General features: G+C 49.5%; 1 protein-coding gene across 1 annotated transcript in view; it reads left to right on the forward strand.

Moving 5' to 3' along the window:
• LOC146195440 (putative sodium-dependent multivitamin transporter) overlaps positions 1 to 17,299 on the forward strand; it is a 115,732-nt gene that overhangs the window by 15,522 nt on the left and 82,911 nt on the right. Inside the window, exons 4-5 of the mRNA XM_084596798.1 lie at positions 12,982 to 13,049; positions 14,078 to 14,235. Of these exons, the coding sequence (XP_084452924.1) occupies positions 12,982 to 13,049; positions 14,078 to 14,235 (226 nt within the window). The remainder of the gene's footprint in view (positions 1 to 12,981; positions 13,050 to 14,077; positions 14,236 to 17,299) is intronic.

Consider the following 17,299-nt stretch of genomic DNA (forward strand, 5'->3'; position numbering starts at 1 on the left):
GCGTAAAACCTGTTGACCGGTTTACCGTGGTTCTTGTGGCGAAGGCCATCTCCTGGATACGAGCGTCCCAGTCCTTGTGCCGCTCCGTGAATGCCACCATCATAGTCTTGAGATTTTGATGCACTCGCTCTGTAATGTTTGCTTGAGGATGGTAGGGCGTAGTCTTTTTGTGCTGCACGCCAAGGACTTTGCAAGTGGCAGTGAATATCCTACCGGTGAAATACTTGGTATTATCAGTGATAAGCTGAGCTGGGAAACCAAAGCGAGTGAATGTTTCTTGTAGTGTATTCCAAATTATTTTCGAGTCTAGCCTACTCAGGGGATACAATTCTGCCCATTTCGAGAAATGATCAGTGATTACTAACATGTAGCGATTCCCTTTCACTGATCTGGGATAGGGACCCATAATGTCGCCAGCTACAATTTCCCATGGGTATCGGCTCTCTACAGGTTGCATAAGGCCCGGTAGTTTCCCTCCCCTCGGCTTTGCGGTCTGCCAGGTATGACAAGTGAGGACGAATGCGAGGACATCCCTTTACACGCGCGGCCATGTGGCAACGCGACACAATTTGTCACATGTTTTCTTGCCATCGCTGTGACCTGTGAGGCGTGTATCGTGGACGTACTCTAGAATATGCTTACGTAGGCCCTTAGGAACGACCACACGAAATGCGGACTCACCACTCTCTATGTCCGCAGCAGGTATATACCGCAGGATCAAGCCATCTTCTGCTCCACGTAGCTGTCGTAGCTTCCGTTAAGCGCCCGGCTCCCTGCAGGGTTGGTGCTCTTCAGGCTTTGGCGTATCTGGTTGCACTGGTCGTCTGAGAGCTGAGCGTCAAGGAGCTGTTGACGGGACACCAGTGTGACCCAGGTGTCGGCAGGAGCTGTCACAGCATGGACCGCGGGTGCTCACTCTCCCTCACCAGGGAGTGGAGCTCGTGACAGGGCATCGGCCACTTTGTTGAAAGTGCCTCTTCTGTATTCTGCCCTGTAATTATACTTTTGGAGAGCGAGTGACCAGCGGGCTAGACGGCCAGCTGGATTTTGCAACCTTGAAAGCCACGATAGGGTCTGGTGGTCGGTCTGAATAGTGAATTCTGCGCCATGCAAGTACATGTGAAATTTCTTGAGGGCAAACGCAATCGCAAGACACTCTTTCTCTGTCACAGTATAGTTCTTTCCGGTCCCGTCAGTGTATGGCTAGCAAACGCCAATGGGTAAAGCTTTCCATGATGTTCTTGAAGCTATGCCGCACCAATTCCGTACTCACTTGCATCCGTTTGTACTGTGAATGGCCGGTTAAGGTCTGTAAGCCGCAGGCATGCAGTATCCGCGATGGCTGCAGACAGTGAACAGAATGATCCCTGCTCGGCTTCTGTCCATGACCAGCGGGCACCCTTCCGGAGGAGCTGATGGAGGGGTCGCGCCAGGTCAGCGCAGTTCGGGATGAAGGGGCGGTAGAATCCCTCCATGCCCAAGAAACGCTGGAAGCTCTTTATGTTGGTTGGTGGTGGGAGCTGCAGAATGGCCTGAAGCTTCTCTTCATCCGGGCGAACTGCGCCCTGTTGCACAATGAAACCAAGAAGGTTGATTGTGCTTGTCACCAACTGAACCTTGCCGGGAATAATGGTGATGCCCGCATTCTGCAATCGTTGAAGGACATTCGTTAGATGAAGGAGGTGCTCTTCTAAGCTTTCTGAGAACACTACTACGTCATCCATGTAGGCCATAGCGTAGTTAAATTTAGCCTCTCCGAGCACAATATCTATTACCCGTTGAAAAGTAGCAGGTGAATTGCACAACCCGAAAGGCAATCGCACAAATTCGAACAGTCCCCGGCGGCTAGTGAAAGCCGTTTTCTCAATGTCGCAGCGATCAATCGGGATTTGCAGAAATTCCCTACTGCAGTCAAGAGTTCTAAAAAATTTTGCTGACCCAAGTGAGTACATGACAGAGTCAACAGACGGGAAAGGGTAAGAGTCTCGCACTGTCACAGCATTCAGACGTCGATAATCGACACACAACCGTACTGTTCCATCCTTCTTAGGCGCGAGAACAACAGGAAACGCGCAGGGGCTTTTTGATAGTCTCACCGCACCGGTAGCCACCATTTCGTCGAGGGCCCCATCCAGCAGCGCTCGCTTGTGGACACTCAAGGGCCTTGGATTGAATCGGATAGGACGAGCATCGCCGGTGTCGATCCTGTGGGTTAGTACGTTGGCCTTCCCCGGAGCCTCCATGAACATTGCTGCAAAGGACCTGAGCATTGTCTCGATTCTGCTTTTTTCCGCTGGTGACCCCGTGAAGGAATTCAAAACGGTTATAATACCACTTCCTGTGATATTAGCTGAATGGCCGTTCGTGGCAAGCAACTGTGACTGTGGCTCAGCAGCCTTGGTCTTGAACTGAAATGCTTCTGTACCGGTGCCGTACCGGTAGGTTCCCTTACTGAGATTCATCACGATTCCTGCCTTCACTATGAAGTTACGGCCTAGTATGACTGGCCAGGATAGTCCGGGGAGGTGTAAGAAACGCTGTCTAATCTTTCGACCATTTATAGTAACTGTTAGGCGGGCTGCTGAGGTTGCGGGTACTATATGAGTCGACGCCATACGAAGGTTAGTGTTTACACTCCGCAACCGGACACGTTTTGTCTCACAGGAATTATTCACCTGATCGCCGAAGACTGACACCATAGACCCTGTGTCTAAAAGGGCTGGAAGTTCCAGTCCGGCATTTTGACCAAGACCAGCGGAGTCTTGTCTGGTTGGCTTTCCTCAAAAGAAGTTGACGGGACTGCACTCACCGAGTGATTGTAGGATTTCTCGGGGTCTGCCTTATGCACAGCAGGGGGTGATGATGGCACCTGCATCAATGGCACCTGGGTCGAAGGCCCATGGGTCCGTTCATGCCGGAAAGGTAGCGACTGGATCAGCTCTCCCGGTGGTTGGACACGTCTGTGCGGCCTGGCCGCTGGATGGTGTGATGACCAAATACCCTCTCCTGCGTTGTCTTGAATCTGCGAGTCGTAGGACAAGTTGTGCCCGGGAGCGCCACCCACTTCTCCCCTGATGGCGACACCGTTGCACCCGAAGGTGAATCCCACGCTGCACCCGGCGGTGACGTCCACGCTGCACCCGTAAGTGACGTCCACGCTGCACCCGTAAGTGACGTCCACGCTGCACCCGTAAGTGACGTCCACGCTGCACCCGTAAGTGACGTCCACGCTGCACCCGTAAGTGACGTCCATGCTGCGCCCGGTGGCGACGTCGACGCTGCGCCCGGTGGCGACACCCACGCTGCGCCCGGTGGCGACACCCACGCTGCGCCCGGTGGCGATACCCACGCTGCGCCCGGTGGCGACACCCACGCTGCGCCCGGTGGCGAAACCCACGCTGCGCCCGGTGGCGACACCCACGCTGCGCCCGGTAGCGACACCCACGCTGCGCCCGGTGGCGACACCCACGCTGCGCCCGGTAGCGACACCCACGCTGCGCCCGGTAGCGACGCCCACGCTGCGCCCATAGGTGACGTCCACGCTGCGCCCGGTGGCGACACCCACGCTGCATCCATAGGTGACGTCCACGCTGCGCCCGGTGGCGACACCCACGATGCACCCATAGGCGACGTCCACGCTGGCCCAGTGGCGACACCCACGCTGCGCCCGGTGGCGAAACCCACGCTGCGCCCGGTGGCGACACCCACGCTGCGCCCGGTAGCGACACCCACGCTGCGCCCGGTGGCGACACCCACGCTGCGCCCGGTAGCGACACCCACGCTGCGCCCGGTGGCGACACCCACGCTGCGCCCGGTAGCGACACCCACGCTGCGCCCGGTAGCGACGCCCACGCTGCGCCCATAGGTGACGTCCACGCTGCGCCCGGTGGCGACACCCACGCTGCATCCATAGGTGACGTCCACGCTGCGCCCGGTGGCGACACCCACGATGCACCCATAGGCGACGTCCACGCTGGCCCAGTGGCGACACCCACGCTGCGCCCGGTGACGACACCCACGCTGCACCCATAGGTGACGTCCACGCTGCGCCGGTGGCGACACCCACGCTGCGCCCGGTGGCGACACCCACGCTGCGCCCGGTGGCGGCACCCACGCTGCGCCCGGTGGCGACAATCGCGCTGCACCCGTAGGTGAATGACAGCCGGCAGCCGCTGCATGTGATGTCCGGGATTTGCGCTCTCCGACGTGGGGTGTCCCAACTGCTGCCACACAAGGGGTCCCGGCGCCTGCGTATGGCAAAAAGACACGGGACCCCGTCTGACCTGTCGCCCCATGAAATCGGCTCGTCACCTGAGTAGACGCATCAGGGCTTGCGACTCCGTGCCAGTCGCTAGCCCTCGAACGGCAGCCTGGCGTCTCCAGGCTGCGTGCTGCCGATGATCCAGGCCACGCACAGGACGGCTCAAGGCAAGTCTCTGCAGGGGAGGTGGTTTATACTGGAGCTCCGCCAGGAAAGATGCCTCGATGCAGGATGCTTCTCTAGCCATGTCATCGAAGTCCTGGAACTGGCGACGCTGAAGATATGGCTGGTACCTTGGATGGCACCGATGTATAACATGAGCCACCCTCTCTGGTTCCGGAACTGCAGGAATTGCCCGCTCATGCAGCTCTTGAAAACTTCGCAAAACCTCTAGCAAACCCTCGTTTTCGCCTTGCGTCCTGGTGCAAAGCTCGTCTTTCATACGGATGTCATAGTCAGGCGGCAAAAACTCTTCTCGAAAACGGTCTATAAAATCCTGCTTCGTTGTGAACGGCCGTTGTCTACGCCTCCAGGTTGCTGCAGAACCTACCAAAGCTACGGGAAGCACACCCGTCACCAGAGCGCTGCCCGAATTTGCCATTGCCATCTGATAATCGTCGATTTCATAAAGAAAATCGCAAACAGATTTCTTGTCGGCGTATCCTTCAAACCTTGGCACGGCCGAATTCAGCCGCAGCTGATTATCGCGATACAAGGGAGTGGGCGTTAACGAATCTGCCTCGCTTCCTACCATTTCTCTGAAATGTGCCTTTGATTCAAGTAGCTCGAACAGGAGGCCAAGAATTCCGCTGCAAATGTCCGACTGTTCGCTTTTCCTGTCTTTTGATTGCTCATGCCCGGAACCCGCCTGTGTGGGAGGCCGAACTGTCTCCGTTAACTGGGCGCTTGCACCCGGTAAGTCCGACATGGCTACCCACGAAGCTGCATGAACCTCAAATTGCTACACTCGCGGGGCAAGCCAAAGCTCGAGCAGAAATCACGTTGGGAGCCAAATGAAGGCTCCGCCTTCTAGAATACGGGTCCGCGAGCGATGGTCTCGCCGGACGAGTGAAAAACGGAGTCTTTCTTAAAAACACCGGTTTATTCCGGAGCAACAGAAAAGTATAAAATAGAAAAGAAACAGCATTGGTCAAAACTGAGCTGGAAACATGCCGTCGAAGTGCGCGACAATGGTATATGCAGAATAAAACGGAACATGGGTAAGGGCTTCACCGCGACAACACAAAGCACACTGCGGCGCGGATAGGGCGAGTAATAGGGCCAAAGCGTTGATGATGGTACAAGCGCATTGCTACTCGCAATGCGTTTGTACGCAGCACTCACGCTAGCACTCCTAAGGCTTCCTTGCAGGCGCCGCTTCCGTCTTCCCCTCGCAGGACTCCGCTCCGTCGTCCGTGTACATCCCGCCGGCTTGGGACGATGCCATGCCGCCCTGCTCTGGCCGGCCGCCCGGCGAAAAAGCCCCGAGCCATGCTTCCGACGCGCTTATCCACCCTCTGTCTCGCGCTGCCCCCCCTCCAGGCAGCTCGCTCATGCGTACTCGCGCTGCCCGGGCGGACACCAATACAAACAGAAAAAGCGCGCGCGGTTTGAAACGTTAAAAGGGGCTGTGGGGCCCCACAGTCCTTAACGCCAAAAACCAGAAGAGTCTTGAATTGCTTAAGATGTAACTGCAGACATGCTCCACCAGAGCTAAAACAAACATTGTGCATGGAAAATATTCGCTCAATCCTGAAATACGCGTGTGTGGCATGGCACCTGGCAACAAAAAGAGAATGGATATAGCTGAGCGAATACAGAAGAGCCCAGCTCGATTCTCGGTGGAAAACTATCGTTTCACGAACCGGTCTGCCGATATTGGGAAGCGTTTAGGGTGGTCTTTGCTTTCTGCCAGATGTACGTTTTTACGAATATCATTACTTTTTAATATTCTAAAATTAAAACCGTAGTTATCAGTGAAGCGTACGTAAAGAAACCCACTTATGTGTGCGCCCGCATCGACAACTGCTTGAAAATACGCGAGTATAGCTGCAAAGTAAATGTTTCTAAATTTTCTTTTTTTCCCCGAAGAATACACTATCGGCAGAGTTTGCCAGATGCCATTGTCACTCAGTCTCTCAGTCTTAATTGTTTTCATTAATAAATAGTCAAATATTTATCTGTGGACACAGTTGACAGTTTGAATTGCTTCTTTTAAAAAGTTTTTAACAAAACTAATGCAGTCTTTCTTAATTTGTCTATTTTGCATAGTGTGTACTGTTCCTCATGTCGCTGCCATTGAAGTGTTGCATTACTTTTGTCGCATTGTGTTTGTATTCTACACACACACACACACACACACACACACACACACACACACACACACACACACACACACACACACACACACACACACACACACACACACACACACACACACACACACACACACACACACACACACACACACACACACACACACACACACACACACACACACACACACACACACACACACACACACACACACACACACACACACACACACACACACACACACACACACACACACACACACACACACACACACACACACACACACACACACACACACACACACACACACACACACACACACACACACACACACACACACACACACACACACACACACACACACACACACACACACACACACACACACACACACACACACACACACACACACACACACACACACACACACACACACACACACACACACACACACACACACACACACACACACACACACACACACACACACACACACACACACACACACACACACACACACACACACACACACACACACACACACACACACACACACACACACACACACACACACACACACACACACACACACACACACACACACACACACACACACACACACACACACACACACACACACACACACACACACACACACACACACACACACACACACACACACACACACACACACACACACACACACACACACACACACACACACACACACACACACACACACACACACACACACACACACACACACACACACACACACACACACACACACACACACACACACACACACACACACACACACACACACACACACACACACACACACACACACACACACACACACACACACACACACACACACACACACACACACACACACACACACACACACACACACACACACACACACACACACACACACACACACACACACACACACACACACACACACACACACACACACACACACACACACACACACACACACACACACACACACACACACACACACACACACACACACACACACACACACACACACACACACACACACACACACACACACACACACACACACACACACACACACACACATATATATATTTATGGTTTGATTTGGTTTGTGGGGTTTAACGTCCCAAAGCAACTCAGGCTATGAGAGACGCCGTAGTAGAGGATTCCGGAAATTTCGACCACCTGGGGTTCTTTAACGTGCACTGACATCGCACCGCACACGGACGCCTTGCTTTTCGCCGCCATCGAAAAGCGGCCGCCGAGGCCGGGATTCGATCCCGCGTCCTTGCGAACAGTAGTCGAGCGCCGTAACCACTGCGCCACCCCGGCGGGTACATATATATATATATATATATATATATATATATATATATATATATATATATATATATATATATGGCCGAGTGGTTTGGGCGCCCGTCTCGGCTGCGGGAGGTGGTCAGTTCGAAACCCGCCGCCGGACACCCACCGGTAAAATTGGGTACAAGCGTCCCCCGGCCCGGCGCCCGGCTCTTTTAGGGGTGTGCGTTTGGAAGAGGCTCTGCTAACCCTGCTGTGCCCCCTCGGGGGCTTAGTTTCGAACAACCATGGCCTGCAAAGGCCGTGCTAAAAAAAAAAAAAACGAGCATCCGCCTCGCATTCGGGAGGTACGGGGTTCGATCCCCAGTACCGCCGGGTACCCACCGGTTTCCAATGGGTACAAGATTTCCCCCGGCCTGGTGCTCGGCTCTTCTGGGGTGAAATGCTTGGGAAAAGGGGCCATGAACCAAACATGTTGGTTCAAGAAAAAAAAATAAAAAAAAAGGGCCACATAATGGGCTTTTGCCGCGAGAGGCGGACTTATTGTTGTCCGATGGCGAAACGAATCACTGCCACATCGGCGCAACTATTTAGGCCGTGACACATTTTCCCAAGCATTTCACCCCAGAAGAGCCGAGCACCAGGCCGGGGGAAAGCTTGTACCCATTTAAAAACCGGTGGGTAACCGGCGGCACCAGGGATCGAACCCGGTACCTCCCGAATGCGAGGCGGATGCTCTTACCACAAGGCCACCGAAGCGGTGGCCTTGTGGTAAGAGCAATATGTGGTAAGCAATATATGTGGTAAGAGCAATAAGAGCAAGCGCTTCGGTGGCATTGTGGTAAGTACTATATATATATATATATATATATATATATATATATATATATATATATATATATATATATATATATATATATATATAGCGCCACAGCTCTACATTGCCCATTTTATATCTTTGCCTTACACTAATACCCTGATAGGCCTAGTATGAACCTGTATAAATAAATAAATAAATAAAACAAAATACACCTGCCGATGGCCTTGGCCGGCAGCGCTGCTTAAACAGCCTGGTACACCACAGGTACCGTCGACTTCTTGTTGAAAATGACAATGATCGTGTAATAATGCATCATTGTGTAGTTTCAGCTGGCGGTAAACAACCCATGAAAAGCTATTTACGAAAACTTGAAAACGCACACGAGAAATAGGTATCCCATCAATCGTTACTGCAATGCAAATTTTTATAAACTACCTTTATTAGGAGTTGAAGATATGGGTGACTTGAAATAATGCTAACCCTCTCCCTTCTCATCTCAGCCAAATCCTACGCGAAAGAATAAATGAAGTAAACAAGTCGCGACAAATCACCTCCTGCCCGCGACAAGTGGGAGAAAACCGAGGTGAAGTCACATGTAAGCTTAGTGAGCGGTCCTTGTGGCGATGTGTTGCTCCAAAAGGTCGTGAGCAGTCGCCAAAAGCACCGCTTAAAATTATGTGCGAATTTGAGGCTCCTCGCAACGCTTCCAAGTTAGACTCCAGTATTCATAGGGTACCGTCTCTATGGATTTCCTGAACAAGAACATTGAGCAAGTAGCACCTCAGAGGCCCTTTAATGCATCACTTGCAGCAATGGGTTCTAACTAGCGCTGTGTTGCTCGATGCACGAATTACTGAGCGAAAAACAACATAGTTATTTACCACCGATTTCCTAAGAAAAACGTGCTTCGCGGCAAAATGAATCTTGGGATCCCATCGCCCAAGCTGCGTCGCCAGATCTGAGAACGCATGTGGGCTCAGAACATTCCACGCGAAACTGCTACCAACACAGGATGCTTCTGATCAGGGAGTTAGGCCTCGCGAGTGCCAAGCAATGGATTAAATCCGAAGCTGTGCAGATGATCTTAGCACACCACATAAGATATTTGCGCCTGGCTTCGGCGCCGCACTCAGTCTGTGCCGACAGGGTGGGTCCTTTGTGCTGCCTTCAGGAAAGCCTGCCAAAATCTGTTGATCTTTTATCGATATGCGATTGGATAAATGAATGTCAACTATAACACTCACCCTTCATCACTTATCTACAACGAGCTTTTCGTATGAGTGATAACTGCGATACACTGAAATTTTCACTCGCAGCCCCATACAGCTGCTAATGCTCCGCAGCTCATCCGATGTTGTACACTAGCTCCCCCTGCTGACTTATCGCCAAAATTATATCTCTTTTTCATGTGAGACAATTGTGCTGACAGTAAAGCAGTTTCAAGAATAGAACGCTATAGAGAGCTAATCAATTCCAAACCACCGTCCGCTGAGGCTTTGATGTGAAAACGCGGTTAGGCGTAGTGACGACTAGGGAGTAGTGCACTGCCAGAGAGCCATCTTTTGCAGCTCTCGCGGGTAGCACCATTGCGTACGCTGGCAGCATCCTCTGTGGAAACCATTACAAATATGTTGTCTACTTTATTAATGTGGCCGGGCTCGGGTATTTTTTGACGTGCCGCTAACAATACGCTGAGCAAACCATTCTGCGAAGACGGGACGCGTAGTCGGGGGATACTAAATGTTTGGGTCTAGGGACCCTCGGAGGACACAAATTATACACGTTGCTCTTGAAAGTGCTTTAGTGCGCAAAGTGTATTTGGTGAGACATTACGCTTTTCGCCCCAGGAAGTGGACGCGCAGCTTACGCGCATATTCCTCCGTAAACAAATGCCGACACAGCCGCTCAACTTCTTTAGTCGTGATCAACAGGTTGGTTACAACACATGCAGACATAAATATGAATATAAAGGCTGCTTTCGTTCACAGCGCAATGATTTCCACAACATATATTGAAGGAAATATGCGTAGGTTCTCATATTTGGCTATCGCAATTCTCACTACTTTCACATAAAAGCATTCTTTTTTGGTCGTGTATTGGCGCATATAAAAAATACATTAAACCAAATAAATACCATTTGCTTGAAACTGCATTGAAATTACCATGCAACAAGGGTAATTTGGCTGTGGAAAAATCTCACTTGCATGCCCAGGCAGCCTTTGGGCCGGTATAGAGGTAAGAATGAAAATTTCGACTGCCAGTAACGATGGGTCTCCCATCCCGGCCACTTGCGTCAGTGTGTGTGCGTAAATGATTTTAAAAAAATGTAGCGAATGCTTCTTAAAGCAGTAATTTTAGCTGCATGCAAGGTGGCTCACTCCTTCTGCACTCATTGGCCATGCACGCTGATTACTGCTTTGTATTTTCAATCTTGTTTGATCTTGTTTGTCAATTGAAACTTAATGAAGAGTTCTCTCTGTCCCTGCTGATGACATCGAGGACGACTCACCGACCTGAAATAGTACGAATGTTGTGTTCTCCACATGGTGCCGTGACAGCAATATACACTCGCACACCCCGAAAGGACGGCAGCGCGCGCGTGTGGCTGAATGCACGCCTGTACCGCCATCATATGATGTTACTCAAACAATGCTATCAAAGCTTCGTGCGGCAGCCTCAATTTTGATTCAAGTTTTTATGTTAATTTTAAATTACTTATAGATTACTGAACAAAACGAAATCCCGTACTATGGCCTTCAGAAATATAAATCAATCTTTAAGTCAGCATGGTCGGAAAATCGCCGCGTTTGCCCTTTAATGTGTCGCTGTAAAAGGGAAGCGGCATGTATTAATGAATCAAGGATCATATAAGGCAGGCATATTTTGTGCGCACTCTACTCATGCGAAAATATTTTGGGCGCTGTTTTTAGGCACCCGTTCTTGGCTTGTGTCGCATCGCCGTTGGCGCCGGTGTAAGCGGGGAGGCGCCATATAGGGATACCAAAGAGGTCACTTGGCACTGACCATTTTTGGCCGCAAAATTCTGTTCGGCCTCCTTCTACCCACTTTAGGCATCCGGATAGGATACAGTGCTAGGATACAGGGACCCTTAACAAAAATCATGCCGGCACTTAGAAACGACGATTAAATTTAACTGGAGTAGGGTTTCCCGGTCGCCGTACATTAGGTTGCCGGTGGGAAGGGCCAAACTGAGGCAAAACATTCTCCCCTGCCTCAAACAACCTTCGATGATTATACGAAACATTTATGTCTCCGACAGTTTAGTGAACATCAGCATACGAATCCTGAGAGTCTCCTCAGCGCTATCGCGTGTTGGCTTTAGTCGCGTAGCTTACTTGCTGTTGTCCAAAGTTCACTTTCACATTCAGTAAAATATCTGCTGAAGCAACTAAAATGAAAATGAAAGAAAAAAACCACTACAAGTAAAGGCAACATAACACCAATCTCTGAAAACCTCAGTTGGGATACACTGCGGTGCAGAACAGTTGACAAGTGGCGCACTCTCACTGTCACTCTTTCTCATAAATTTGCTTTTGATTACCTCTTGACATAGTAATTTTATTACGTGCATGTACCAAAAATAACAGACCAGCACAGATTTTCTCACAAATCTTTGAAGGGATATTAAAAACACGGACTAGATTTGTCAGCGCTCAGTCGCTGACAATATTTCTGCTTGGAATCAATGGAGGGAGGATACTACAAAAACTTGAAACCTTGAGCCTTGTATCGGACTTTTTGTACAAAAAAATACACGCTCCAAAGTTCGCTTATATAAATATTGATGAAACACTTCTAAATAATCAAAAATATTTTTATTGCAGGAGAATAAACATAGCAACGGTCTCACATCAGCGGCAAATACTGCATTATAAACATTATAATGCAGCTAGCACAGAACCGGGTTAATTGGCGAAATATGGGAGAGGCCTTCGCCCTGCAGTGGGTATAGTCAGGCTAATGATGATGATGATGAACCCGTCTTATTCACACCAACTCACCTCATATACTTTGAAGTAAAGAATTCATACAGGTGGTACGAAGAAAGCATTATAGATATATCCAGGTCTATTCACTCTTTTCTCTAAATTTGTTTCCTCCTTCAGCCGTTCGTGTGCACGTCATTTCACAAATTCTGCATGTGATAACCGGACGAATTAGATTCTTATGCATTTGAAACATTGCTTTCGTTAACTGATATAATAGTTTGTCCCTTTCAATATATTTCCAGTGCTTTCTCTGCCACTGGTGTACACAAGCATTGTAATTGGCCTGGCTGGCACAATCTACACGGCTCTGGTAAGTTTTTCCCCCTGTGCCAAACATATTCCAACAAATAATATTTCACCTCCCGCCAAAAAAAAGCATGTGTCTTGAATTATAGGATGATATATTTAGGAACGTTTCACGAGCTTCCTTTCTGGAGTACTACTCAGGGAATAACTAATGTTTTCTTAGAGAATATTTTACTGCCTCACCGCCGCTGTAGAGCTTGCGAACACACTCACCTGAACTGCATTTAAATATGAAGTTTTTCAGGGTTGCGCATGAAGTCATTAAAATTCATACTGTTTCATCTCACTACCTACAAATTGCCAGTCTTAAATACGGTTGATATAAGGTTATATGGACGCGGCTTAACTATTTTTCTTACATTTTGAATAATCCATAGTCAACCATACGGTATAAATGTACAGTACGCAGGAGACGTAGGGGTGTCGTTTGTTCGTCACTTCGAGATCACTGGACATTCTTTGACCTTGACTTTCGGTGGGCGGTTGAGACAACACAACGAATATTACATTTTATATCAACGCTTCGTAATGATTTAAGAAAGTGGTTTTGATAATTTTATGTTGAGCCCAGTGACAGCGGCTGTGGTACTAAATCACCAAGAAATCACACTTCAGCTCGAGACGAGAGCAATTGTAGGGTGATGATTGTTTCAAAAGAGCAGATAAGATTACCTGCAGAGGCCAAGATTTACTTTGAAAGTTTATCTTCCTATTCGTGGCAAGAGTTGCGGATCACTGCAGACATCCTGTCAGTTCTGTAATTTCTTGAAGATGTTGCAGTTTATTGCGGTGAGTGCAAAAAAAATATCTGTGTTAAACAAAACTGGATTTTCTGGAAAGCCCTTTGAAAGCACGTTCCTAATAATACCGCCCACTCATTGGCTTCTCGGGCATTAACAATAGCTTGTAGCCCATGTGACAAAACAATTTGCGACATATATATGTGCGCTGTTCTAGCAGTAATTTATTTTGGTATAGCCAAAGGCTTATTACCTGCGATGTCATTCATATATTGTTTCCTTTTTTTTATAGGGAGGACTCCGCAGTGTGGTGTGGGCGGACTGCTTCCAAGCAGTCGTGATGCTGGCTTCGCCCATCACAATTTTTGGGAAGGTTCTTTACGACTCAAGTCGTGTGACGCCTCCCCTTAGGGCGATAACTGACTTTAACGCAAGCCAGTATTTTCTCGGGTAAGTACTTGAAATTAAAATATATATTGCTTTTTGCTCTGTAAGCTTTAAAACCTAAAAATTTACGGCTCTAATATACAGATAACTTTGGGCCTCTTGCCATATTCTTCATATATCGCACGTTTTAATGCAAAACGATATATTCTATGCACTTTCTTCGAAGAAATTGCTTACACTGAGACATTCTAACCTCCGAAGGTCTAGAAGAGAAGGTATGTCATAGTATGTTTTGTTATGATGTGCGGTTACGGTATTGAATGAGATGGTATAACATGGTATTGTGTGGTGTCGCATGGTATAATATACGGAATTTAACCTCCCAAATCGGCATCAGCTATGGGGGACGCAGTAGTCGTAATTTTGTCCAGCCGTGGTGTTTTTTGTGCACTGTTATTACAATGCGGAAGGTTACCTAGGTTTTGACTTCATAGAAAGGCGACCGCTAGAAATGAGAATGAACTTGCGTGCTCGGGCTAAGTAGTGCGGAGCCCTAAATGCTGAACAGCGGCGGAGAGTGCAGAGAAAGAAAACAAAGTATTTGTATTGAAAATATTGTCACGCCATCGACGAAGGGTGCGATGGTCTGGGAGAAGAAGAGGAAAAAGCGTTGGTGCCTGGGGCTAGTAGGCTTCACCTTATCCCACTGCCATATCACTGTAAATAAACACCCCTTTGCTATTTCTTCGTAACAACTTGGTGGAAGGTGCTCCGTTCGATCCCTAAGTACGGTGCAGCAAGAACAACTGGACTTTCGACGATGTCGCCGCCTTGCTGGACTACCACCTCTTCCAACCATCATGGACCACACCGATTCTAACCGTGCCAGCCGCGACGCTGCAAGCCAGGCTGGCCTGCCCCTCCAGCTCTATTCCCTGCCAGCCTTACCGGGAACTACGACCGTTTGCAGGAGAGGAAGGTGAGGACGTTGAGAAGTGGCTACTTCATTATGAAAGAGTTAGTCGGTACAACCGGTGGGACCCTATCACCATGCTCACAAATGTCGTCTTCTTTCTAACTCACACGGCTATGACATGGTTCGAGAATAACGAGGACAATTTGACAACTTGGGAATGGTTTGCCACCGAGATCAAACAGCGTTTTGATGACTCTGTACCGAGCAAAAAGCGGGCTGAGCAGACCCTTGCCCAAAGAGCTCAATTGCCGGATGAAACTTGTACCTCTTATACAGAAGAGATCCTCAGATTGTGCAGATGTGTCAATTCCAACATGCCCGAAGAAGACAGAGTCGGCCACATTTTGAAGGGTATCGCGGCTGACGTGTACAACCTTTTAATCGCCAAAGACAGCCTTGAAACCGTCTCCGATGTCATTAAACACATCCGTGCTTTTCAAGCTCTGACAACGCGTCGTATTGTGCCAAAATTTGGGCGGCTGGCCAACGTGCCTACCGTGGCCAGCCTTGATGACCACGCCCAACTAGATCTTCCGTCGACGATCCGGCAAATTGGGCGGGAAGAACTCCTGCGGCTCAACCCACTTCCCCTGCACGAATCTGCTGAAGTCTCTGTCCAGAAGGTATCTAGACGGCCGGCTTCACCACCACAAGCGATTACCGTTCAGCCTTTCCCACAAGCTCCTAAAGTTGCAGCTTCCATTGACTACCCTCCTATGCATTTCGTCAACCGGAATGCGTCGGTGCCTGACGCCCCAAGGTATGTCGTCGCCTCAAGTGCACATAGATGTTCCATTTGATCTACCAGGATTCCTGAGCAGTAGCAGCATTCAGCCAGGCCTACGACGCACCCAGCTGTTCCCTGCTCTTATTCGCAACAGCATTTTCTACCTTCCCCGCCGATATGCTACCGCTGCGGCGTCGAAGGTCACATCGCCAGATACTGCCGCAGTAGGTTCCCACCTTGCTATAACCGTCCGGCGCTTCAAACAGTATCCAACAATCGGCAATACAATCCCGTTTTTCAACAATCAAATACTCAGCGTGGGTATTACCGCAACATCCATAACCAGAATATCCGCGACCACTCCCCTGCATCTGATAGAAGTGTTACTCCACCACCCGCCTTCCGTGCGAGTCGTTCTCCATCACCACGATGGCGCTCCATGTCGCCTCAGCATCCTCAGCAGGAAAACTAACCAGCGCGACCAATGGGGGTGAGGCCGCTGCAAATGTGCTGTGTGCCAACATCCCTCCAACTATAATGCTCAAAACAAAATTCGTGTGTTTATTGATGGTGTGTATACATTAGCTTTGGTGGATACGGGTGCGACTGTGTCTGTGATGAGTAATCAGTTTAGGCGCTTGTTGGGACGCAAAGTGATGTTTGAATATGACCGTGCTTCAACGTTTTGTGGTGTGAGTGCAGAGGCGTTGCGGCCACTGGGTGTGTGTAGTGAGCAAGTGTCTGTGGGTGGTGCAATTTTTCAAGCCGAATTCGTAGTCTTACCCCACTCTACGCATGACATCATTTTAGGAATGGACTTCTTGAAAAGTCAAGAGGTTCACTTTGACGGCTCGCATCTGCCGACTCTTTTTGAAAGTGGCCGCAATAAAGAAACAGTTTTTAGTATTACCGAAGACACAGTAGTTCCACCTTTGTCTGCCATGTTCGTCCCCGTGTCCGCTCCACGTCTTGACCAGGTTTCATTTCAGGCCGTGGTGCACCCTGTTCACTCAGCATGCCTGAAGAAAAATGGTATTATCCCTCACTGTATGATCTCCGTGCATCACGGTAGTGCCTCGTTATGGACAATCAATCCATCGTCCGAGCCCGCAGTTTCACCAACGGGATTGAAGCTAGCCTCCTGTGAACCCGATGCGCCCCACATCGTTGCTTTGGTCACAGATGCTACGAGTGCCACTGTACCTCTGCCTACTGATGAAACTTCGATTTTCCGCATGATCAGCGCCGATCTCAGCTCAACTCAACGCCGTACTCTTGTGGATATTCTTCTACCCTTTTCGCCTATGTTTGACTTTTCTCAAACAGATGGACCCACCTCTCGCCCTGCACATCGGACCCATCATACTATCGACACTGGTTCGACTCGTCCCATTCGTCAAAAGCCATATCGCGTGTCCCCATCT

The sequence above is a fragment of the Amblyomma maculatum genome, chromosome 3 (assembly GCF_055883805.1).
Source record: "Amblyomma maculatum isolate TAMU_Amacu chromosome 3, ASM5588380v1, whole genome shotgun sequence".
In the NCBI taxonomy this organism is placed as follows: Eukaryota; Metazoa; Arthropoda; class Arachnida; order Ixodida; family Ixodidae; genus Amblyomma; species Amblyomma maculatum.